The sequence below is a fragment of the Urtica dioica genome, chromosome 2 (assembly GCF_054948205.1).
Source record: "Urtica dioica subsp. dioica isolate 48M chromosome 2, U.dioica_male_clone48M_v1_H2, whole genome shotgun sequence".
Lineage (NCBI taxonomy): Eukaryota > Viridiplantae > Streptophyta > Magnoliopsida > Rosales > Urticaceae > Urtica > Urtica dioica.
The window spans coordinates 50,818,341-50,844,007 of record NC_142757.1 but is presented as its reverse complement, the minus strand read 5'-3'; the positions used below and the strand labels follow the sequence as shown (position 1 = coordinate 50,844,007).

Below are 25,667 nucleotides of genomic sequence, written 5' to 3'. Positions count from 1 at the left end.
AGTGGATCATGGTTAACCATTAACCGCAAGCAAAAATTTGATAGCCAAATTAACCGCTGGTTCCGCCATTATTTTATCGAGTTACATGCAGCTCACATCGAGTCAAACGTTGATCATTTAAACGGTTGGAGATAATTAAGGTTGTGCTTAGTCCGGTCCAGTCTCTAAGCAAACCGGACTGAACCAATTTAGTCAGACCAGCGATTTGACATCACATCTTCTACGAAAAAAAAAAAAAAAAAAAAAAACTTGGATATAATCAAACAAGAGCTTTGGACAATCTGATCTTGCTTACATAATGAATTATTTAACCGATCCCCAAAAGATAAGCTAGGATACAATACAGAAAGCCAACAAAATAAGGGTTTCAGTACATCACCACTTTCATGTGAAAGTGCTTAATGAGTCTGACTCTACAAAACTTGCATTATCAACAGCACACAGACAGACCTGTCTTATGCTTTAAACATTGTAAAAGAAGGCACAAAATCAAAATAATGATGGGTGAAAAAAATAGGAACAATGCCATATAAAAGAAAAAAAAAATGACATATAATGATAAATAAAAATAAAAATAAATAATAATGAGCAATTACTAGGCTGCTCTCTGGCTTCTTACATTAGGCTTAATAGTCTTTGACAGAGCTTCTTTGAGATAATCGTATCGGCTCCGGTGATAGTCGATCCACAAGCAGAGCTGTCTTATCGCCTCTCTCTTCTCTTCTCCGAGCCCGAGAATTCCCTTGTTCTTCTCTTCCATCATCTTTTCCATCTCAGTAACTTTCTTCTCGAGCGAAGTCAACGCTTTGCTCAGATCGTCCTTCTCTTTCCCTTCTTTCGTTGCCTTGGCCTCCAAGAAATCAACCCGTCCACGTAGCTCCGATCCTTCTCGTGTCTTTCCCTGCAATTTCTCGGCTAGATCATCGATCTCCTTCTTCATCCTGAGCTTTTCTCCGTTGATCTCGACGAACATGGTCCTCGCAATCCGAACCTCGTTCGATGCGCTGCTTACGGAGTTCGCGTAGATTGTGTAATCTTCGTGGAATTTCCGAATCAGAACTTCCAGTTCGGTCACTTTCCCCGAGATTTCCGTGATTATTCCTTCATAAGCTTCCTTGTCCGCTGCCAGTTTCTCGTACAGCGAAGCGATCCTCTCTTCGAGCGCTCTCTTCTCTTCCACGAACCTCTCTTCGGCTTCTCTGAAGCTTTGCTCCTTCTCACTCAACAGTTGCTCGGTGATCCGAAGCTTCTGGTTCGAGAGACGGTGCTTGACCTCGATGTTGTGGATGTTGTCGAGCACGGTGCTGAGCTCGTCTTCTTTCACCTCCAAATCCCTCTTCAGCTCTTCGGTGATCAGCTCCAAATCGGCTATGATCTGATCCTTGGAATGGAATTTCTTCCCAAAATCTTCCGCCATCTCTTCGATCCTCTTCTCAGCGGCTTCTAGCTTCGATTTGCTGCTGTGGAACCAGCTCTCGACCTGTTTGTGCTTCTCGTTCAGCTCGTAGTGCGAATCCTCTCGCTCTCGCAGCATTATCTGATGGCTGTTGATTTTTCCAGATAACTCGACCTTGTGACTCTCGAGTTCTTGCTTCTCTCTCTCGAACTGCGATTGCATTTCGTTCTTCTGAGTCTGCAACGAATCAAGCTCTTTCTGCAGATTACTAACCTGAGATGTCAAGACTACTATTTGAGCAGAAGCTTCGTTCTCTCCGCTCTTGAGAGTTTCCACGAGAGTGGATAGTTCGCCCTCTTTCTCGGCCAAGATTTTCTCCAACTCGAGAACTCTGTCCCTGAGACCAACGATTTCTTCTCTCAGCAGACCGTTTTCTTCGATCTTACCCTTTATTTGCTCCTCGAGTTCGTTGTTCTGGCTCTGAACAGTGTCGATCTTGAGCTCCAAATTCTTATTCTCTGCCACTACGCTTTCTTTGTCTTCAAGTAGCCTCTGATGCTCAAGAGTCTTGCTTGTTATTTCCTCTTTCAATTGTTGAATCTGTATCAAGTGCTCAGAAATTTCTCGAGTTTTGCTCTCCATTTCCGCTTCTGATTCAGTTCTTTTCTGATGCAGGGACTCCAATTCTTGCTGCAGCGAACTCACCTGATCCACCAAGCCCTTCGTTTGGATTGATGCTTCGTCGCCCTTGCAGACAATCAGCTCTTCCAGTTCGAGTTTTTGGGCACGCGTCAAATCCAGATCCGATTGCAGATTGTTGACCTGTGCAGTCAAATCCGCTATTCTAGATTCGGACTCATTGCTGCTATCTTCGAGTTTCTTCATCAGAGCTGAAAGTTCTTCGTCTCTCTCCTTTGACATTGACTCGAGCCCCGAAATTTGAGCTTGCAATCTTGTGATTTCCTCTCTCAGTTGATTCGCTTCAGCCTCTTTGCTCTCGATCTTCACTTCGAAGTCTCTCTTCTCAGCTCTGACTGACTCTAGCTCCAGTTCCAGGCCCGTCACCTGAGCCTCCAACATCTTTATCCGAGACGACGTTTCAGTCCCATGTGTCTCATGTCTTTCGCAGAGAGTGAAGTATTCTTTCTCCTTCACACCCAAAGTCTCTTTCAATTGATTAGATTCAGTCAAGTGACCCTTTATCGTCTCCTGGGCCAGTTGAATTTCATTTGAGATCTGTGAAATTTGGGCGTTCAGAGCGGAATTTTCCTCTCTTAGTTGTCTCGCTTCGGCTTCTTTGCTCTCGATCTTCACTTCCATATCGCTTCTCTGACTCTGCATCGAATTCAACTCCAGTTTCAGAGCGGACAGTTGTGCCTCAAGTTCTGCAACTCGAGCCGAAGTTTCAGTCCCGTGAGCCTCGTGCTTTTCAGATAAAGTGACGTACTCTCTTTCCTTCACACCCAGTGTCTCCTTCAACTGACTAGATTCAGCCAAATTCCGTTCTATTGCCGCTCGAGCTTGCTGAATTTCATTCGAGAGCTGTGAAACTTGAGCCTGCAGTGCTACAGTTTCCTCTCTCCGCTGTCCCGCTTCAGTTTCTTTGCTCTCAATCTGCAATTCCAAGTCACTTTTGTGACCTTGCATAGCCTCGAGCTCCAGTCTCAATCCCGTCACTTGTTCCTCTAATTCTTTCATTCGAGCAGAGGTTTCACTCGTGTGTGTACCGTGTTTCTCAAAGAGAGTCGAATATTCCCTTTCCTTCACACCCAATGTCTCCTTCAGCTGAGTTGATTCATCCAAATGCCCTCTTATTGCCTCCTGAATTTCATTAGAAAGCTGTGAAATTTGAGCTTGCAGTGCCACGTTGCTCTCTCTCAATTCTCTTGCTTCATTTTCTTTGCTCTCAATCTGGGTTTCCATGTTGCTTTTCTGACGCACCATGGACTCGAGCTCCATCTTCAGCCCTGTAATTTGCGCCTCTAATTCGATAATTCGAGAAGAAGTTTCACTCCCGTGTGTTTCATGTTTCTCAAAGAGAGTTGAATATTCCCTTTCCTTCACTCCCAAGGTCTCCTTCAGTTGACTTGATTCACTCAAGTGTCCCTTTATTGTCTCCTGTGCTTGCTGAATTTCGTTAGATAGCTGTGAAATTTGAGCTTGCAATGCCACATTGCTCTCTCTTAATTCTCTTGCTTCATCTTCTTTGCTCGCAACACGGCTCTCGAAGTCGCTTTTCTGACTCACCAAGGACTCGAGCTCCAGCTTCAGCGCTGTGAATTGCCCCTCTAATTCGATAATTCGAGCAGAAGTTTCACTCCCGTGTGTTTCATGTTTCTCATGGAGAGCTGAATATTCCTTTTCCTTCACTCCCAATGCCTCCTTTAGTTGACTTGCTTCGTCCGAGTGTCCTTTAATTGTCTCCCGTGCCTGCTGAATTTCATTAGAAAGCTGTGAAATTTGGGCTTGCAGTGCCACGTTGCCCTCTCTCAATTCTCTAGCTTCATCTTCTTTGCTCGCAATTTTCTTTTCCATGTCGCTTCTCTGACTCGCCGAGGACTCAAACTCCAGCTTCAGCCCTGTAATCTGTCCCTCTAATTCGCTGATTCGAGCCGACGTTTCAGTCCCGTGTGACTCATGCTTCTCATAGAGAGATGAAAAGTCCCTCTCTTTCACTCCCAATGTCTCCTTCAACTGACTGGACTCCGTCAAATGTCCTTGTATCTTCTCCTGAGCCTGTTGAATCTCGTTGGAAAGCCCTGAAATTTGAGCTTGCAACCCCACATTTTCCTCTCTCACCTGTTTCAGTTCAGCTTCTTTACTCTCAATCAGCTTAATCTCACTATAAAGCTCTGAAATTTTCAAGGTTAGAGATGCGTTCTCTTCCTCTCTATCTTTGAGAGCTTTGCTTAAATCCCCTCGCACAACTTCTAGCTCTTTCGCAAGCATCGCATTCTCTTCGCTGAGCTTGTTAGTCGTGGCTTTGAACTCCGATGCGATCTTTTCCGCTTCATCTTTCTCCTTGATTAGCTCCTTATTGATATTCAGAAGCTTTGTCTTCTCACCATTTAAACCTTCTGCTTCACCCTTCAATTCACTTGCGAATTTCTCTACTTCCTGTATCTTGATCAATGCATTCGAGTAATCTGAATTCAGTACTTCTTTCTCTCCGGTGGTCACTGTCAGCTTCTTGTTCAGGTCAACAACTTCCAATTTTGCCGCTTCAAGTTCTTGTTTGATGCCATCAATTACCTTATGAAGCTCACTCTCCAATTTTCCGTTTTTGCTGCTTTTTCCCTTCGAGTTGCCGTCCGAGTCTGAGTCTGAGCTGGATGAAGAAGAGCTGTCCTTTTCTTTTTTACTTTTCAACTTTTTCCTTAGCTCTTCCGTTAGATTATCGTAACGATCATAAAGTGATGCATACTGATTCTGGAAATCCTGGACTAGCTCTGTAAGTTTTTCTCGTCTCGAGTCGGATACCGAATCGCCATTGTTTTCTCCATGATCTCCATCTCTGATAAGCGTCAAGATTTTGTTCACATTGTCCTCCATTCCTGCAGTAAAAGAGAAATATAATCATCTAACATTTTACTATTTAAGAACCCATAAGTGTGTTTCACACATTTAAGAAGAGTAGTTTCTTTCAGATTTAACTGAAATAGTTTTTTAAATTAACACCAAGTAGAGCTTACCGATTTTGGCTTCTTTCAGCTCATCATGTTTTTCTTCGTGAATATGATTTCCAAATAGAGATTTAAACGAACCCCTTATACGGTGCTTTCCCATGTCTTCAACTTTAAGACCACCTTAACTCTACTCTCGTAAGACTGCGTTCATATCAGAGGCCTGAAACAATAAATCTTTTTATCAGAACACCATTAATTACTAGGTTATCAGAGAAGGTAAATAAGTTTCACATGAAGCCGATTGGCGTGACACAACACGGAGATTATACAAGGTGAATGAATTTAATGCAGTAAGTAAAAAACAAAAAGAGAAAAGAGCATACATTAGAATCATCCCCAATGTGCTGAAAGAAAAACTGTTATATAGGCTATAGCACATGAGATTCAAATATAAATTAAAAAGGCACATAAATATCAGGAGGAAATATAGTGAGTTATAATGGCTGCAGAAATTCATCAGGTAACAAATACAGAAAATCTCAAAATACCTTATAATTGTAGACTAGTTGGGAAAGGGAAAAAAATGAAATGCTACTTTCAATGAAATGACAAGATTTAGACTTCAAAACCCAGTATTTGAATTCTCAAAAGCACTAAAACCCAGATTTGTTGAGCTATAAAACAAAAGCCTTTCTAATTCGTTTTATTTCATATATATATATATATATATATATATATATATATATATATATGAATATATATATATATGAATATATATATATATATATGAATATATATATATACAAATTTCGGCTCAAAACGTAAGTCTACAATCATTACATCCTGAATCAATACTACCACCATACAAATTTCGGCTAATATTAAAAAAATACAACTTCTTTTTTGCTCGAATTTTAAATTTACAACTGAGCAAAAAGAAATGGTTAAAAAAAAAAAAAAAAAAACCTTCAACTTCGCTTTTTTTTTTTTTTTTTATCCCGCGAGAGTTCACGAATCCAAAGACATCACTTTCGAAAATGCGCTTATAATACGTGCCACGTCAGCATAATACCATCTTAATTATTAAAGGGCCAACTGGGTGGGCTCATTAAAAAACATATATCATAGCGAAAGAAAAAAAAAATGAGCTGTTTTTCATCTTTAAATTTATTCTGCTGGAAAAGAGCTGTTACTTTTTGTTGTTTAGTTTCATAAATTCTTATCAAATTTAGAGCATTAACACTAATTAATTATGTATTAGCACAATTTGTTTCTTTTCAAAACTGCTAATTATATTGTATTTAAAAACTGTTTAGTTATATCAGAAACTGCTATTGGCTAAAAAAGAAACGTCAACTATTTATTGAATAATGAAAATGACTAAAAGGTCCCTGCATAATACTTCAAGACAAAAGATTGAATTGAAGAAAACAGTTTTACCTGTGAGATTTTCCCACAATTTCCCCTTCTCTTCAGGAATTACTACCAGAACGACAAAAAGCCTCAATTTCCTGAATAAACCAAAAGTCCAAACAGAATAATTAACAAATACAAACTAAGAGTTTTTTTTTTTTTTTTTTTTTTTTAAATGAATCTCCCAATATCACGATCAAAAGAAGATTTAATATTCAATTTTAGTGCAAGCTAGAACTCTAATAAGCACGATCTAGTCTACATCAACTTTTATTAATACAGCTGGGTATGAGTTCAAGGTTTTTTTTATGATGAAACGAAATCAGCTAATATAATATTTTAAAGAATTCAAGAATATGAATTTTCAAGGACGAAAAATCACAGAAGTCCGTACAAAACTTGATCTAACGAAATTCGAACAATTAAGAGACTTCGTTTCTGTGTCTTTCTGTGTATGACTTCACAAACAGTCCTACTTTTTCTCAATCTCTGCCGCGAAAATTTGAGCTCCGAGAAGATAGAATTCTCCGGCTAAAGGAATCCGATAAACTGGTGATCGAATCGATGTACAAGTTTGAGAGTCAAATCGAAGAATACCTGAAATCGGAGACAAGCACCTCGGAAACAAGACGATCAAACGCAGAGAAGAAAGAAGAGACGATTGATTCGAAGCTCTCACCAATCCAAGAAAGTGTTGATTTTCCAATAAAGGAAAAAAAGAAATGAAAAGAGAGAGAGTGTGGTTTTTGTTTGGATTAGAGAACTCTGACGAGTGACTCGTCTATCATTTCTAGCTTCAAAATAAATAAAAATTAATTCTCTTTATTTTAATTTTTAAACTTTTTGTTCAGAGTGGAATCTTTGGAGCTATTTTTAGTAAACTTACCCCTTATTGTGCTTCTAATTACGAGAATCGCCATCCACGAGCGCGTATATGATCTGGCATCTTGCCGCTGGTCAAAATATCGTGATATAATCGTTTTAAAAAAGAATAATACCGCGAGATTATCATTTTTGGTAGATTTATAGCGTATTTACAATTTCTTGCGTTCAACCCATTAATACACAGATAGTAAAATAAAATCTGAAAGTACCATATTAATGGAATAAGATCATGATGTGCTTTTGAGAGTGGACGTTCCCTGTTTTATTTGATGACTGGTTAAGAAATATCCGTTTTTATTTCTATGTTTAACCATAATAGGCATTTCTCTTCTTTTTTTTTTCTGTTTAAAAAAAAACTTCGCCACAGAAGTTGTATTATTGGGTTCTGATAGAGCTATAATGGGATTGCAATTACATGATTTCAAAATTTCTAGATAAATAACATGTTGAGGTAATAAAATATATTCTTTATGACCCTTCTATGAGAATTCTTAAAGAAAGCCATCTAGGCAAATAGGATTTGCCGATTTGGTCATCACAATCAATAAACAAACTATGTAATCATAACAAAAGAAATGTAAAAACAGAACAACATATATCTTCATGTGTATCATTATACATATTATACATGACTAAATCTAATGTAATTAGATAAGATATATTGTCATAACCCATCTTTATCTCATGGTTGATATAATTGTTTTGAGATGATCAACACGATTGCGATAATACTCAATGGAGACACAAAGTTGTCTGATTGCCTCTATCTTCTCTTCGCCAAGGCTCAATATTCTATCATCTTTTTCCTTAGTAAGTCTCTCATTCTTCGCCAATTTTTTCTCGAGTTGTGAGATCTCTTGCACCATGTTTAGCCTTTCGCCGCTCTCTTTGCTCACTTTTGCCTCCAACTTCCAAATCTTGTCTCTCAACAAAACCTCTTGTTCTTCTTTATGCTCTAAATATGCCACCAAGCAATCCACGTTGTGCTTCAGTCTCTTAATCTCATTTGTCGCTCCATAGACCCACCTTTTCGCAACTTTTAGCTCAATCGACACTCTTGAAATACGATTTGAAAAGTTCTCATTTTCCTCCTCAAACTTTCGAACAAAGAAATCGAATTCGGTCACCAAAGCATATCGCGCCGATTCTGAGACATACTTCATCTTCTTAAAGTCACCTACAATCTTCTCTTCCAATCCCTTATTTGCTCTTTTATACCTATCCACTATCGCCTTGTAGCTCTCTTTGGCATCATAGTGTAGTTGCTCCGTAATTAAAATTCTTTGAGACAATAAGCGGAGCTTGTCTTCGAAACCAATCCGAAACTTTTCCACCATTTCCTCCATCTTTCTTTGCACAATTTGTGGATTCGGTTTGTCTCTATTTGTCACATACAACTTGCTATTGTTTTGGTTCTCCGTCTGAGTTTTCTTTCCATCCGAACCATCCGAGCACTCTTCTGAATTGTTGATTTGCAATGTCGAGTCCATAACTTCGTCATCCAAAGCCTGACTTCGAATTGGATAAGTTGTATGCTCTTCTTTTTGTCCTTCTAATTTTGTGTTTTTATCCTCTAATTTTTCAACTTCCCCCAAAATATTTTCCAACTCTTCTTCTAATTCACATATCTTCAAATGTAAGGAATCAATCTCTGTATTTTTTCTCTCCAATTGTGCTTCTAATTCTTTGTTTTGATCATCCAATTCTCCCACTTCACCTAAAAGGTTTTCTAACTCTACTTCCAACTCACTCACCTTCACACGTAGGGAATCAATCTCCGGAGTCATGTTCCTTTCCTGTGCGTCAAACTCTTTGATTCTTGACTCAAGGTGTCTCTCATCTTCTTCTAGCTTCTTCAAAAGCACGCAATATTGACCTTCTTTTTCTTTCAAAATTAAATCAAGCTCCAAACTTAAAGAACGTAATCCTTTATTTGTCTCCTCAAGCTGTATTGCCTCTGATGATTTTTCTAGCAGTTGAGCCTCTAACTCTTTAATTCGATCCAACAATTGCCTGTTTGCAGACTCCTTAGCTGTAACTAAACCCGAAACCTCCATTCCTTTCTTGTCCAATTCGGCTTTCAACTCTCCATTGATCATTTCCACTTCTTTAACTCTTGTAAGAGCCGAATTACACTGCAACTTCAAAGCCTCATTCTCTTTGTCCATTGATGTCAATTGAAACCTCAACTCGACAACTCGATCATCACTAGATCCTGATTTGATGTCGCTGATCTCGATCTCATCTGATGAGAAGTATTCCACATCAGACCCCAAATCTGAATAACATTCTTGTTTCTTCTCATTTTCGCCAACGATGTTCTTTGAATTGGCTATGAAATGGTTGCACAAGGCATAGAGTGACTCGTACTCTTTGTACACAGTCCCAACCAAATCAATTAGTTCCTTCTCTTTCTTAGAGGCTTTTGAGGGCTTTTCTTTTCCTTGCCCTTCTGGTTGGCTTCTGATAAGGTCCAAGATTCTTGTCACATTATTTTCAACTTCTGTAAACACACGAGAAAAACTAATGTTATGAATAAATCCACGTGTAATGTGTTTCCTATAATGCCAAAAGTTCAAACATATACAATAATTGTGATATTAAAAAAGATATCTGATTTGTTCATTAAACGTTTAAAGTAAAAGGTAAAAACTCAATATAATCATGAGAAGTCGATTTCTCTTATTTATTAATTCAAATTTTAAACTAGCAAAGATAAAGAAGCCGTCGAATGAACAGAATAAATGTTTGAATCATCGTATTGTATATGAATATCACACGTAAACTTAATACTTTAAAATGATTATAAAAATAATAATAAAATAACAGTTCAAATTTCAAAAGCATGTATACTATTTTTTATTTGACAAAAAAGTGAAAGAATTATGTATATTATAATGAATAAAATAAAGGTATGCTGTAACTAATTTTCAACAAAAAAATATAATTCGTGTGACTTAAGTGGGTCAGTTCGTATAAATGTCTACAAGACAACAAAACATGTAATTTGCATTACTTTTTTTCCCCCTAAAATAACAAATAAATAAAATACCTGATTTAGTCGTTCTCATTAGCTCAATTCTCTGATCATCATCATACCCAACTTGACTCCCAAAGGACTTTGTTAACTCTCTTAACCGGCTTAGCATCTCTATTTTTTTTTTATCTTAGATAAATAATTTCACGTACAGATTGTAGATCTGGAAAAAGGAAAAAGAGAAATGAAATGAGTAAGATAATTAATTTAGGGCCACATGAATTCTGAATGGAAAGCAGAAAATTCTCGCACATCCCAAAAAAACAAAAGTCTCAGAAAAATTCTCAACTCTTTCACCTTTCCATTTAGAGAATTTCAGTCTTTAAAGCCAATTGTGCATTACTGTAAAGTTATTAACCAGGAGATTTTTATATTTTCTTTTTATTATTATTTATATAGATCCATATTTTTGTTGGGTATTCAGTTGTGGTCAAAGAGTTTCATTTTCAACATAAATGTCAATAAAGAAGCTTGGGTCTATCAATGGCCATAAATTGCTACGCATATACATTATATACATATATTTAAATATGGATTGTGCTATTCAATTTGACCATATTTGCTTTCACTGGAGACTTTGGCAAACTAGAAGCATGCAACTAAAATGAGAATTTAGATTATAAATTGGACATTATATTTGCTAGTGATGAGCTTAGAAGCATTTGAAAAAAATGACAGACTATTTTTCAAATCTATTTATTTTTCTGAGGAAGTCTAAAAGGGTTGACATGTCAATTGCTTGAATAAAAGTACCCACTTGAATCAGATTTTGTTCACTGAATTACATTTCAACCAAAATAAATTTATTGATATGAACTGAATTAGCAACGCCAATGTCAAAAACTGGTTTATTAATTCCTCTTAAAGAGTTTGAGTTTCTTAATATATCAACTTTTTGGTATCAGAATATATTTTAAGAAAATGAATTATCTAACTTAGCAAATAAAAAAAATAAAAAAAGGAAAAGTGAATGAATGGAAACCTCTCTAAACACATTCTTACTATATATAAATAACAAGAAAAGTAGCAATTAAAGACATAGAAAACAGTTTTGTTTGCAGTAGTATAATATATTACTATTTATCTAAACAATTTAGCATTCGTAGGAACAAAAAAGTGAATAACATAGAAATTAAATTGAGCACATAGAGTAGCGTTTTGGGGAAGAAAAAAAAAATCAAAGGACAATTTTTTCCATTTAAATTTTTAAACAAAGGGGATAAAAGTAATTTAATGTATTTCCTATCAATATTTCACACAGAAACAAAGCAGAGGACAGAAATGTGTCCATTTCAGATATATTATATCCAATTTGTGGGGGAGTTTCATTGTGAGTGTGACATAAAGAGAATGACATAATTCAGTTTAATAGATTAGGAAGAAGAAGAAAAAAACCTCCATTAGAATAGTTAATAGTTATGGATGTAAAGCGACGTAATCCAAAAAAAATATATATATATATATATATATATATATATATATATATATTTGAGAAAGAGAGACTTAAATGATATCATATCATGGACACCACAAAGCTTGTAAACATTATAATACTCAAATAGAAAACTATGCACAAACTTGAGCCTAACAAAAATATAATTCTATGATTTAAAGATGAAACATTGATTAGTTAGAGCATTAATAAATTAATTTTGTATTTTATTTTTTATATGGGTAATCCAGAAAGCTTTTACTTCCCAAGAATAATAATAATTTGATTAAATTTACATGAAAGAAAGTAGAGCAAAAAAGATGATTAATTACCTTGCGATTGTCACCCAGAAATAGAATCTTAACACAAATCTGAATTGAATTAAGCAATTTTCCTCCAAAAGTTTCAAAGGCAGTTGAAAAGTGAAAGAATTGTTTTTTTATTTTCTTCTTCTTTTTTCTATTGGTGTTGGGTTTTGTCTTTTCCCAGGGATGAATCGAAATCTTGGCGCTTATATGTAATGGAAAAGAAAAGACCTCTTGATTTCAGAAATATTACGGAAATACCAAACTTTTCGTCGTTTTCAGAGACACAACCCAACCCAGATTTATTTCTTCTTGTTTGTTTTTTTTTTTTTTTTTTGGGGTAAGAAAACAAAAACAGAAAATAATGAGAAATGATCAATTCAGAGAAAGAATAGATAAAGGAGCGTTATTGGTTACTCATCTCTGACGCCACGTGGGACGCTTTTCCCGCGCTTTTCTTGTCCCTCTTTTGGCGTTTCGGACTTTGTGATCCCGTGCATGTCGAGTCCACTGTAGCGTTGGATGTACCTTCACTTTTAATTATGGGCGAAATTAATAACTGAACTCCATTTAATTTGGCATTTTAGTTTTAATTTTTGAGGATTTAAAGCTTTGATCACAAATAATAATAATAATAATAATAATCAAACCTCTATAAATGTAAACTTAATTTGAGCTACAGTTTTGTAGACGAAAGGTTCTCCATCTATACTACTATCGATGACTTGAATGTTTTGATCGGCTAAAATATTAATATAATTAGTCCTTAACAACTCTTTAAATTTAAATATCTAGTTTTAAAATAACACTGCAACCGCAATAGGTAAATAAAATAAAAAAAAATGGATTTTTTTTTCACTATACGTTCCACCTCAACAAAACTCTGATATCAATTGGAGAATCTCTTCACGTAGATTGCACTTTTATTCCTTCCAATAAAAAACGGGAGTTCAATTTTTTTTTTACAGGCACAGACTGTAATCCATGGTCTCTTATTGCACTCGACCATACACCTTACTCATGTCGAGTTTAAGAGCTATATCAACATCTTTCTATTTTTCTTTTGGTTCATGGAATGTATAATTTCGAAGGTCGTAATCACATTGTTCAATATGAGTCTTTCCAAAACAAACGCAGTTTGAATTTCCGAAATAAGATCCCCAACATCAATTTGAGACAGATCATCGTGGTCTTAGAGATGATTTTGTAGACAAATGGGACGAAAGTTTCAATTGAATTCTCTCCACCGTTCAAAACTGTCAAACATGTCTCTCTTGATCAAGTTTCAATTGTGTTTGAAAAATATTGGTTGAAACTCATCCGGCTCCGTGATTTTCGTTGTGCCCATTTTGAAAAAATCTTGTTTCACTTATTCTACTGAGAATGGCTCTATGTCATGGTTACCACCATCGAGATGTCTGACTTTTGAGATTGTCTGACAAAGAGAGCGATCCAAAGAAGTCTAAGATCACTTTTGCAATTTCAAAATTTGAACTAACGTACCTTCTCCTCCTCTCGAACAGGCTCACGTGTAAATACAATTTCATAAAAATTTGAGAATTTAAGTTTGGAAAAAAAATATTATAGGTAATTTCCACTATACAAATCATCGTCCAAATACATTTTTACGTTTTTAGAAGCTGTAACCCAGTTTCCTTGCATTTCAAAATAGATTTTGATTTCCAACCAAATGAATAACTATGTCAATGCTACTTTGAATAATTGATTATATGTGTATCTATACTTGTAAATAAGCCCTCCTCAAATCAATACTAAAACTCTTCTTTAGTCTTAAATATGTACATATTCTTGAATATGTAGTCCAATCGCATGAAAAGCAACTTTTGACTTTTTAATGAAACCTCTATATTCAATGCGGGCATAACAAATTAACTAAATACCGGTCGTTAAAGTCATTATTATATACATACATAGACACACACATATACACATTTATTCAAGTCATAAAATTGGAGAGAGCTTGAATTTTGGAATTCTAGGATTGGATATGGCCACCTAACAGAGTTTTTAATATTATGTATACACAATTGCATATAAGAGGTCCACGTAGACCCAATTCCAAAATCAATATCAACCAGATTCTTTATAATTGAAACTAGGTCGTCTGATTTCCACATGGAATTCATTGTAAGCACAAAAGCATAAAGAACATGATATAATAGTCCGTTATCATTTTAAAATGTTATCCCAAATAAGGAATAAAAGTGGCGAAATGATTTTATAATTATTTTTTTAATTAGGAAGAAACTTTTCATCTAAAGTCACATATTTGTAACCAAAAAAAAAAAAAAAAAAAAAAAAACTTAGCTAGTAGACGTGCCGGTTCATTTTCACCACAAATGAAAAAATAGAATGAGCAAGAAGCAAACTCCGCAGTAAAGTGTTCGATTTTATAAACCACAAGAATGATTTTGATGATAGAAAGTTGAGGACAGAGAGAAAATCGAAAAATGATATCGACGTGGTGAATGTCGCAAACTCGAGCGACAGCATCAAAGAGAGGTGATGGAGAAGTTGCGACTGTAACGGAGTTGTTTGGAGAATATTGCGTAGACCACAACGGCTAATTATTAGCGAAATGATTTGAATGTTGAACACATTTGGTGTGAAAGTTTAAGAATACCGGCTTTAATAGTATCGTTTTTTAAGTACATAGAGTATTCCGGAGACCTTTCATACCTCTCGCCTTCGGGTGGATGGAGACTCCTCCGGAATACTGTATGAGCACAGTGAATATCCCCGTAATTTTGTTAAGGTTCTGATTTCACAAGTGGATATGAATATGCATGCAATACATGCTTTTATGCAATTGTTGCACCCCCGCGCTACTCCAATCCCTAGGAGTCTACTCCGATAATGGTGACCACAACCTATTATTCGCTCCGGGTCCTCCATCTCCGATTCCACGCGCCATTCGTCTCCTCTTAGCTCATGTCCTGTCTGAGTCCACATTTGTGACTTGGGTTAAAACTGCAAGAGAAGCCTTCAGCAACTCAAGCGAAGGCTCAATTGAAGCATTTGCTAATTACCACATTCAAACACCTATACCCTCCTCTGTGTTCAGAAATAGGCCGGTAAGAGATATTATATATCCCACCAATTATCTGCGTTTACAGATTATGTCATTAGTAGATTGTCTCGTCTATATTCACGAGAAATGTTTTTGCCTGAAACATTTCTCATTGAATAACGTGGTTACAAAGGATAGAGAGTTGAAATTATGGAGTCTCAATTTAAGGGAAAAAACTTGGAAAAACATCATCGATGATTACAAGAATCTCCACCACGTACTCTTTCATTTGCTCGACCAATTCCCACCAATTATCTGCGTTTATAGATTATGTCATTAGTAGATTGTCTCGTCTATATTCACGAGAAATGTTTTTGCCTGAAACCTTTCTCGTTGAATAACGTGGTTACAAAGGATAGAGAGTTGAAATTATGGAGTCTCAATTTAAGGGAAAAAACTTGGAAAAACATCATCGATGATTACAAGAATCTCCACCACGTACTCTCTCATTTGCTCGACCAATTCCCACAACTTCCCCCAGGCTCTACTCTTCGTACATTTGTATATGACCTGCTACAGTTCCCTCTTCAGAACGACACCGGTGTCGGTAAACGAGAAAAAATACTTTAAGTGCCATTACGCTCTTCTCTCAGACGGAGAGAGATTCTCTATGATAAGAACTCTAATGGAGGTACATAAATTTGATGTCCCCCCGAATTATAAATGCGATCTCAAATACTAGATTTGCACCAGATTGGTCGATATCGTATCATCGAATTGCTCCGATGCATACATGCATCTTCAAGAATGACCACAAAACGAAAGTAACGTACGATATTTCCGCCAGAAATGCATATATCTGAAATCGAGATCTCTTACGCTACATCAGAAACGTGACTGCGCACATCAACAACACAAAAGGAAGATCATGTTTTAAAGCCAAATTTAATCGGATTCATACCGATTGTATGATTGAATTTTTATTTAGGGGATGTTTGTGCGACGTGACTAAGCATCTTTGTTCGGCCGATAAATATGCTTTAATGAGGGATGTTGGGTCAGATTTTTGCTAGGTAGATACGATACCCAAGAGCAAAAACAAAAAGGCAAGCTCATGCGTAAATCTCAAGTTCATAAGAGAAATATTTTGGTCAAACCTCGAGCCAACCTTGACTCTTGACACCAACTCATTTTGAGCACAAAACAAACCTGAAGGTGTCGCCAACCTGTCATGCCGTAAACCTGATGGTGGCACCAACTTGAGGTGACGCCAACCTGATGACACCGTCAACCTGATGACGTCGTCAACCTAATGACGTTGTCAACCTGATGGTGTCACTAACTTGATGACGTCGCCAACATGATAGTGTCGCCAACCTGTCATGTCGTCAACTTGATGGTGACACCACGCCAACCTGCCATGCCGTCAACTTGATGGTAGCACCAATTTAAGGTGACGCCAATCTGATGACACCGTCAACCTGATGACGTCGTCAACCTAATGGAGCTGTCAACCTGATAGTGTCACTAACTTGATGATGTCGTCAACCTGATAGTGTCCAATCTGCCATGCCGTCAATTTGATGGTGACAACAACTTGAGATGACGCCAACCTGCCATGCCGTCAACTTGATGGTGGCACCAACTTGTGGTGACATCAACCTGATGACACCATCAACCTGATGACATCGTCAACCTAATAATGTTGTCAACCTGATGGTGTCACTAACTTGATAACGTCCTCAACCTGATAGTGTCGCCAACCTGTCATGCCGTCAACTTGATGGTGACACCAACTTGAGGTGACGCCAACCTGACGGTGCCAACCTTCCATACCGTCAACTTGATGGTGGCACCAACTTGAGGTGACGCCAATCTGATGATACCGTCAACCTGATGACATCGTCAACCTAATGACGCTGTCAACCTGATGGTGTCACTAACTTGATGATGCCGTCAGGTAGACCTTTCATACCTCTCGCCTTCGGGTGGATAGAGAATCCTCCAGAATACTGTATGAGCATAGTGAATATCCCCGTAATTTTGTTAAGGTTCTGATTTCACAAGTGGATATGAATAGGCATGCAATACATGCTTTTATGCAATTTTCGCACCCCGCGCTACTGCAATCCCTAAGAGTCTACTCTGATAATGGCGACCACAACCTATTATTTGCTCCGGGTCCTCTATCTCCGATTTCACGCGCCATTCGTCTCCTCCTAGCTCATGTCCTGTATGAGTCCACATTTGTGACTTGGGTTAAAACTGCAAGAGAAGCCTTCAGCAACTCAAGCGAAGGCTCAAGCGAAGCATTTGCTAATTACCAAATTCCAACACCTATATCATCCTCTGTGTTCAGAAATAGGCCGGTAAGAGATATTATATATCCCACCAATTATCTGTGTTTACAGATTATGTCATTAGTAGATTATCTCGTCTATATTCACGAGAAAAGTTTTTGCCTGAAACCTTTCTCGTTGAATAACGTCGTTACAAAGGATAGAGAGTTGAAATTATGGAGTCTCAATTTAAGGGAAAAAACTTGGAAAAACATCATCGATGATTACAAGAATCTCCACCACGTACTCTCTCATTTGATCGACCAATTCCCACAACTTCCCCCAGGCTCTACTCTTCGTACATTTGTACATGACCTGCTACAGTGCCCTCTTCAGAACGACGCCGGTGTCGGTAAATGAGAAAAAAATACTTTAAGCGTCATTACGCTCTTCTCTCAGACGGAGAAAGATTCTCTATGATAAGAACTCTAATGGAGGTACATAAATTTGACGTCCCCCCGAATTATAAATGCGATCTCAAATACTAGATCTGCACCAGATTGGCCGATATCGTATCATCGAATTGCTCCGATGCATACGTGCATCTTCAATGATGACCACAAAATGAAAGTAACGTACGATATTTCCGCTAGAAATGCATATATCTGAAATCGAGATCTCTTACGCTACATCAGAAACGTGACTGCGCATCAAAAACACAAAAGGAAGATCATGTTTTAAAGCCAAATTTAATCGGATTCATACCGATTGTATGATTGAATTTTTATTTGGGGGATTTTTGTGCGACGTGAAGAAGCATCTTTGTTCGGCCGATAGATATGCTTTTATGAGGGATATTTTTTGTGTTGGTTGAAGCAGTGATATTTGAAAAGAGAGAGTCTCTTGTTGACGTTTACTCGTAGCCTTCCCCTCTCCCCCCCCCCCCCCCCCCCCCCCTATCTCTCTCTCTGTCTCTCTCTCTCTCTCTCTCTCTCTCTCATGAATGTAATGATAGTTTGCGAATATTGTTTGATTTTACAGCCCAGTGCAATCTATGAGATCAATTTTATGTTTTTACTTGGATTGACAAGAGGGGTTGTTATCAAAATCTTTTAGGAGAGTGTTTAAGGTTGTTAATTTTTTATATAGCTTCTTACTGTTACGGGTCATTTTTTGTTGATGTCTCGCTAAGACAGACACTATATTAGTTTTTTCATATTTTGCGTTTTGCCGTTGCCTTTGGTCCTCGCCATTGCGGGTACCGAGTCTAGGGTAATGGATGCGTCTTGGTGGCGCGAACCTTTGAATAACGCCGATATCAGCCATGTCCTCTTCATGGCCTCGGCGATCGAAGGTAGACAGATGCGATCGATCCATTCTAGCCTTGAAGAAGGAGAGAGAGCTTCGTGAGGCGGCCGGGTAGTTTCTTGGCCTTGGCTCGACCATCGTTTGGCTAGCCTCACGGCGTCAGTGATGCTCATGAACTCCTCGTGTTCCTTCAATGTGGTTGTGGCCGATGTGACGAATGCTCGGATCGGGGACTTCATCACTTTCTCCTTGAATGGGCTCGGGTTCTTGGCCTTCGGGGTTGTCGTTGGGGACTTGCTCCGAGTCTTCAATCTACGGTCCCAATGGGATATACTTCGGTGTGTCATGCTCGTCGAAGATGTTGTTGATGAGGGCGTCTTGTCCTCCGAGTCTCGCGACAACGTCGGCGAGATGGATGATACTCGTCTCAATTCGATTCATTCATGCGTTTCGGTCACCTTGAATGGGTGTGGAGAGAGCATTCTCTCAGGGAACGTCATTCTCTTGGACTTGGCGGGCTCGGGCCCGAGTGTTGAATGCGACGCCTCCCACCGGAGGGGCGCCGCCCTCGGAAATGGCTAGGCGGCTAGTCATTTATTGTTGGTGAATCTTGTGCTCTACGGATGAGGAAGTGAGTTTGCCGGTGGAGAGCTCGTGGTTGTTCTCGAGATCCCCTCCTTCTAGCGTCAAAATGTTAATCACGTTTTTGGATTAGCACTAAGAACCGTCTGTGGTTCAATTTAGGGTCGGACCCTATGACCGTACGTAGGTTGAGTTTGGTGATGTTCTTCTCTTCTTGTTGTTTCTGTCTCGTCAATGAATTTTCTTCGTGCTTCTTGAAAAAAAGCGTATCAGAAAGATTCAACCCGTAATCTCTCTTGACCTTGCCTTCAACCCTTTGATCTCTTCTTCGAGTCTTCACGTCATTGTGTTCTCCACGTTGCTCATTGTTCTTGGATCTTCAAATCCTTTGAGTTCCTTGCTGGGTCTTTGAATCCTCGTACCTTCACCTAAGCACAAGAAATCATGAATCTAGAGGGACGCGGAGGGTTTTCCCTCGGCGCGTGCTCCGACGCTCAACATTAGTTGTGTTGTATTTGTTCTTGGTGAACGATTTGTACTCGTCTCTATGTTTTTTAGAGAGAGAGAAAGTTATAGTGTAATTTTTGTAGATTTTTTCCAAATTGAGATAAACTTACCTTGAGAGAGAGTTAAGAGGGGTATTTATAGATGTTTGAGACTTTTCTTGGTTATGAGTTAAAGGAAAGGGAGGCTGGAGACAAGTTTTGCCTTGTGGCAAGTGGGGTTGGCGACAAGAGGCTTTGGGCAGGTTGGCGACAAGAAGCCTTTGGAAGGTTGGCGGCAAAGAGCCTTGGGAAGGTTGGCAGCATCATATAGGTGGATTTTTGGGGTTGGCGACAATCTAGAGTGGGCGGCATTTTGGGTTGACGCCGTCAGGTTGGCATCACCTCAGGTTGATGCCAGCATTAGGTTGGCGTCACCATCAAGTTGACGACATGACAGGTTGGGGATACTACCAGGTTGACGACGTAATCAAGTTAGTGACACCATCAGGTTGACAACGTCATTAGGTAGACGGCGTCATCAGGTTGACGGTATCATCAGGTTGGCGGCACCTCAAGTTAGTGTCACCATCAGGTTGACGGCATGACAGGTTGGCGACGCCATCAGGTTTGTTTTGTGCCCAAAATGAGTTAGCGTCAAGAGTCAAGGTTGACTCGAGGTTTGACCAAAAAATTTATCTTGTGAACTTGAAATTTACGCATGGGCTTGCCTTGTCGTTTTTGCTCTCAGGGTGTCATTTCTACCTTGCAAAAATCTGACCCAACAGTGTACATTATACTAATAATTGTATATCGAAACTATAGAATATATACTTAAAACTGTATAATATACTAAAAAAATGTATACTCTTTCGTCCAAAATATTTGAATAAAAACATTTTTAATATGTTTTGAAATCACAACTATTTTGGAAAGGAAACCTCCGGAAAAAAAAAAACGTAAGGTAGTAGTTCTCTAAAAATAAATAAATTAAACAAAAAATTAGAAAAATAGTCAATTTAAACGTTTGATATTTCTAAATCTTAGTTAAATAGCCGTAAATAATAACGTGGCCTAATATATGGAGGTGGTTATTTATCTAAGATTTACATATGTAAATACATGAAAATGACTATTTATCTAAGATTTACCAAACGTAGGTTATTTAGCAATATCAAACATTGAAAGGGTAAAACAAAGAAAAACGTTAAAAAAAAAAAAAAAAAAAAAAAAAAAAAAAAGAGAGAGAGATACTATCATAATAATGAAAGTGAGCTATTCTCGAATTTTATATAAAACAATGTAGCTCAGGTAATTTTGAGTAGAAGTAACATGGCCATAAACTCCTCAACACCCAAATGAAGAAATGACCTTTGATTTTTCAACTTTAATCCCAAATGATTTATGAACATTTAATTTTAGATATACTAATTTTTCATTATACAATCTCTATTTTGCCAATGTCCTCGACAGCGCTAATGTTTGGGATCTCGTAAGAGAGAAAGAGGCTTCAACTCCAATATCATCCATGAACATGAACAAATCTCGTTCATCAGCCTCGACAAAGCTATTATAACAAACCGGACCTTCCTGAGAGTTCTGAGCAGCCAACAATATCATCCAAATTCAAAACAAATCCGTTATATTTGAAATATTCAATATCATCGTAGAGCGTCGCTTCTCAGATCATCACAAAATTTCTTTGAATATCATCACAAGATAAGGCTTAAATACTTAAGAGGAACACTTTTACCCAAAAATCTAAATTTAGACAGTGTGCATGACAAATCCAAACTTAGATATTAAACTGCATGGTAGGTCTAGAAAATGAAATGTCTCCGTTTTAAATTTCAAAAAACCTCTATCATAGAAAAGGTATTCTTATCCTTTTATCCACTACAATTCCAAGTCAGAAGCAATATCAGTGAGACTAAATTCAAGTATTCAACTACTCATTATTAAATATTTAGATCGATCGCTAATATATTGAAACAAAAAAAAAAAAAATTAGTATGATTTGGAACAAAAGCAAAAACATCAACAATTATAGTACCAAGTTGTAATACAACATCAAACTATTCGATGCCCATGTAAAAAATATAATTCAATTATACTACTAAGAAGCTCAAGGACACTCGTATCACCAAATATAACACACCTTTGATTGCATGGATCGACATTGAAAGTCAAGCGAGTGAGTGATTAAATTTCGGTTAACAGGAGTAAAATAATAATACCTAACAAAAAAATAAAACCCCTAATACAGTGGTTTTATATAAGCTCAGAAAAGCAGAGAATTTACAGTTTGATTTTGAAGGAAGAGACCATCAGTCCTCGTCCATGGAGATCTTCTGCTTCTTCCATTTATAAGCAGCTTCCAAGATCTTCAGATTGGTAGTCTGAGTTTCTTCGGGGAAGAGGTAATCTGTGAACTCTTCGAAGCTGCAAGACAAGTTAAGAGAATCGCATGTCAAACATTGATTTACACTCAATGGAACAAGTAAATTTCCTTTAGAGGAATATTAATAAACTATTGATTTTGTAATACTTCAGTCATTTAATACATTCTTAGTTGACAAATACATTCTTCGTTTCTTAGGGAATAGATTTCATTTAAAGTAAACTTATTTATAGGACAAACATGCTACAAAACAAAATAGTTTGAATACCCATTTTGCTGGAACTATAGTGACTAAAATGTCATTTGCTAAAAAAAAAAAAAAAAAAAAAAAAAAAAAAAAAAAAACCGAGTTCAGTGACATACCCAGCTGGACCATCCTCGCTGACGATTTGCCTCCTCTTTTTCAACTTCTTGGGAAGCTTTGACTGGACAGAATTTACATCCCCGAGATCACCGAAACTCGCTTCGGTGTTTAGCCATTCTTCGAGAAGCATGGCTCTCTCCTCCTTCAGCTCTGGCGCAGATGTTCGGAAGTAATTCACAGCCTTCTCGAACAATCCTGATACACATGAACATGGACAATAAGACATGGTAACTAAAAAACAAAAGAGAAATCATTATCAACATGGAGTGTTAAATGTCCTCAAAAGAAATATCCGGATTTTACTTCTTGTTCTCAGGACGCTTTCTTTCTTCTGCTCCAGAATACGGGCTTCCGAGTCTTCTTCCGCAGAGTCTCCGCCGTTATTGATATTCTCCGTCGCAGAGGCCTCAAACTTGGCGTAGCTGATCCACACCTTAAGGTGCTTGGTTCGGTCTAGCAGACGCTCGTACAGCTCTCTCGTTTTTCCCAACTCGCCCTCGGAGATCTCGAAATCTATGTACGTCTGTTCTCAACCCAAAACGAAAAAAAAGAAAGCAATACAACGTTTCATGTAAATATGGATCAATCAACAGCAGCCAAGATTGCATCAGAGCAATTGGAAGATACAATGTGTGATGAAATGGGTTAAAATGTGTCGAGAAGAACATCGCTGATATTTTACAAACATATAAAAAAAAAAAAAAGGATAAACTATATACAGAGAGAATTGCTGGAACTTTCGAAATGTTCTACATTCGTTATATCCTAACAAGATGATAAAAGCAAATATTGAAACAAGGTATTCGACAGTGCAGAGAAAATAAAATTACCTTCCACAGCAACTCGGGCATGTCGAGTGCAGGTTGGTCAATGGCGAGTTCGAAAATGGCTCGCGCCCGCTCCGTCTCACAGAGGGATTTCTCCAACTCGGCGTATTTCGTCCAAGCATAGCAGTTCTCAGGAGCCCACTCCAAGTACTTTTCGTACAACTTCCGGCACCGGTCTATGTTCCCGATTTGCATCTCTATCTCAATATACTTCTTAAATATCTGTTAATCGTAAAGCCAAAACTGGATTCAGTACAGCTTCGAAACTAAACCGAACACTTGAATTTTTATTGGGTTAGTAATGATAAATATAGGCATTACCTTGTCTTTAGGAGCTTTTCCGATAGCCCTGCCTAAGATCATCCTCGCTCCTTTGAGATTGAGCTGTCGGATTTCAAACTGAGCGGCGAGCAGCCATACTTTAGCGAAAGAGAACTTGTTGTGAGGAATCAGATTCAGACATTCCCTGAAAGCATTGAAACATGGGTATTATTTATTTATTACCAACAACCAATAAGTCAGCCAGTTCATCAACAAATCGCAATTCTTGAAAAAGGAACAAAATTGCAAGCTTACTAATAATCATATATATATTTAACACCCGAAAATACAAACAAGAACATGCTTATTGCAATAAGTCAGCCAGTTCATCAACAAATTGCAATTCTTGAAAAAGGAAGATAATTGCAAGCTTACTAATAATCATATATATATTTACAACCTGAAAATACAAACAAGAACATGTTGAATGCAAGTTCATCAACAAAGTAAGAAATAGTAAAGCTGATTCTACCACTAATTATAACTTCAGTTTTTGATTCATACCTGTACACATCTCTTGTCCTCTCAACATCTCCAGCTTCAATCTCCTCGTACAAAGCATAATTAATCCTACAAAATCATCAAAAAACTAAAACTTGAGTACCTACACAAAGCATACCATAACCGACTCATCTTTTTACTGGGAAAAAAAAAAACAGCTCACCAAAGGTAAATATATCTCTGCCAGTACCGCTTCTCCTCAGCCGGAGGCACATTGGCGATGGCTCGCTCGTAAACTTCCCTGATCCGCTCTCGATCCCCGACGCTCTCCTCGAGCCGGATGTAATCGAACCAGGTATCGTAACCCATCGGGTTCTTCCTCACCTCGTCCTCGTACTGAAACCTCCTCTTCCCAACGATGGCGTCCTCGATCCCGTCCCGATTCCCAAATTGCTTCTCGAACGCAACAAACTTCCGGTAAATATCCTCCGCTCTCCCCTTCGGAACACAGTCCAAGGCCAGCTTGAATATCGCCCGTGCCCGCTCAGTCTCTTTACACCGCTCCTCGAACTCCGCGAACGCGATAAGAAGCTCCTCGACATCGTCTCCTTCGAGACCCATCCTCTCCACGGCCCGCTCGTAGACCTCTCGGGCCCGGCCCAGCTCGCCGTGCTTGACTTCGAACTTTGCGAATCTCACCCACGCGGCGGCGCTCGGGTGAGCCTCGACGAACCGCTCGAGGACCGATCGGGCGCGGTCGACCTCGTTGTAGCGGAGCTCGAATTTCACGTAGGAGAGCCATCCCTGCCGGTCCGGCGACCAGCTCATCCACCGCTCGAAGACCTGCCTCGCTCCGGCGACGTTTCCGAGCACTTCTTCCATGTGGATGTACTTGTACCAGAGCTGGTCCACGCGCGGGAGGAGCGTGACGGCGCGGTCCCACAGGTTTCTCGCGCGGTTCACGAAACGGTTTCGCATCTCCATCTCGGCGTACTTCAGCCACGTCGTGTGGATTCTGTAATCGACTTCCAAAGCCCGTTCCCAAACGGACCTTGCTCGAGCGAAGTCCTTTTGCGACTCTTCCCATTGCGCGTACTTCACCCAGACGCCGGTGTTCCACCGGACGCGGCGGACGAGATCTTCGAACTCCTTGCGCTTTCGGAGGCGGTAATCGCCGAGCTCTGTCGCGTCGGTGATTTTCTGCTTCGGCGGTCGGATCTCGGACTCTTGGCGCTCGCGAGCCTCGCGGAGGATCTGCTCGGCGGTGATTTGTACGGAGGCCGGAGTTTTGTTCTTGACTCTGGTGGCTCGAGGGAGCTTCACTTCGGTGTCCTTGCGGGTTAGGAAGCCCAGAGATGGGTCGGAGTCTTTGTTCGACGCCATTGTTAGGGTTCCTGAGGTTTTTTGGGGAGAGAGATATTGGGGTTTCGCTGTGAGAGTGTCGTTTCGTATTTTATATCCTATATAATTTGTAATTTGGATATCCTGTTATTTTTTGCTTTTTAGTATTTATTTGATAGTCCCTGAAGTTTCATAA

The 25,667-nt window shown here is 38.6% G+C and overlaps 3 protein-coding genes across 4 annotated transcripts; all 3 read right to left on the bottom strand.

The window, feature by feature from the left end:
- Nucleotides 1-287: 287 nt before the first annotated feature.
- CIP1 (COP1-interactive protein 1) lies at nt 288-7,243 on the bottom strand. Its single transcript, XM_089607109.1, has 4 exons — nt 7,033-7,243; nt 6,463-6,533; nt 5,089-5,242; nt 288-4,950 (listed from the first exon to the last, which is right to left on the bottom strand). Exons 3-4 carry the CDS (start codon nt 5,180-5,182, stop codon nt 596-598), a joined length of 4,449 nt encoding a protein of 1,482 aa, XP_089463235.1. The 5' UTR covers nt 5,183-5,242; nt 6,463-6,533; nt 7,033-7,243; the 3' UTR covers nt 288-595.
- Nucleotides 7,244-7,997: 754 nt separating this feature from the next.
- On the bottom strand, nt 7,998-16,959 carry LOC149405367 (uncharacterized). Its single transcript, XM_089607820.1, has 8 exons — nt 16,856-16,959; nt 16,658-16,738; nt 16,469-16,540; nt 16,335-16,417; nt 15,388-15,440; nt 15,145-15,219; nt 14,795-14,873; nt 7,998-9,823 (listed from the first exon to the last, which is right to left on the bottom strand). The coding sequence occupies exons 1-8, from the start codon at nt 16,957-16,959 to the stop codon at nt 7,998-8,000; spliced, it is 2,373 nt and encodes a 790-aa protein (XP_089463946.1).
- Nucleotides 16,960-21,035: 4,076 nt separating this feature from the next.
- Nucleotides 21,036-25,574, bottom strand: LOC149405366 (crooked neck protein, putative / cell cycle protein). Of its 2 annotated transcripts, XM_089607108.1 has the most exons (8): nt 24,354-25,574; nt 24,194-24,259; nt 23,690-23,834; nt 23,372-23,590; nt 22,845-23,064; nt 22,541-22,736; nt 22,079-22,218; nt 21,036-21,375 (listed from the first exon to the last, which is right to left on the bottom strand). In XM_089607108.1, exons 1-7 carry the CDS (start codon nt 25,511-25,513, stop codon nt 22,104-22,106), a joined length of 2,121 nt encoding a protein of 706 aa, XP_089463234.1. In that variant the 5' UTR covers nt 25,514-25,574; the 3' UTR covers nt 21,036-21,375; nt 22,079-22,103. The 2 variants fall into 2 exon arrangements, with proteins under 2 accessions (XP_089463234.1, XP_089463233.1); XM_089607107.1 differs by lacking the exon at nt 21,036-21,375 and having other exon boundaries at nt 21,868-22,218.
- Nucleotides 25,575-25,667: the final 93 nt, after the last annotated feature.

Excerpts from the sequence above, each read along its gene's own strand:
- CIP1 (XM_089607109.1), bottom strand. The coding sequence starts at position 5,182 with ATGGGAAAGCACCGTATAAGGGGTTCGTTTAAATCTCTATTTGGAAAT. Across the intron at positions 4,951-5,088 it reads GCTGAAAGAAGCCAAAATCG|GAATGGAGGACAATGTGAAC; the intron begins GTAAGCTCTACT and ends CTTTTACTGCAG.
- LOC149405367 (XM_089607820.1), bottom strand. The coding sequence starts at position 16,959 with ATGGAAGGTTGGCACCGTCAGGTTGGCGTCACCTCAAGTTGGTGTCAC. Across the intron at positions 14,874-15,144 it reads GGTATAGGTGTTTGAATGTG|AACCTTAACAAAATTACGGG; the intron begins GTAATTAGCAAA and ends TTGTGAAATCAG. Across the intron at positions 9,824-14,794 it reads CATCCACCCGAAGGCGAGAG|AAGTTGAAAATAATGTGACA; the intron begins GTATGAAAGGTC and ends GTGTGTTTACAG.
- LOC149405366 (XM_089607108.1), bottom strand. The coding sequence starts at position 25,513 with ATGGCGTCGAACAAAGACTCCGACCCATCTCTGGGCTTCCTAACCCGC. Across the intron at positions 23,591-23,689 it reads GAAAAGCTCCTAAAGACAAG|ATATTTAAGAAGTATATTGA; the intron begins GTAATGCCTATA and ends TACGATTAACAG. Across the intron at positions 22,219-22,540 it reads AGCGAGGATGGTCCAGCTGG|CTTCGAAGAGTTCACAGATT; the intron begins GTATGTCACTGA and ends CTTGTCTTGCAG.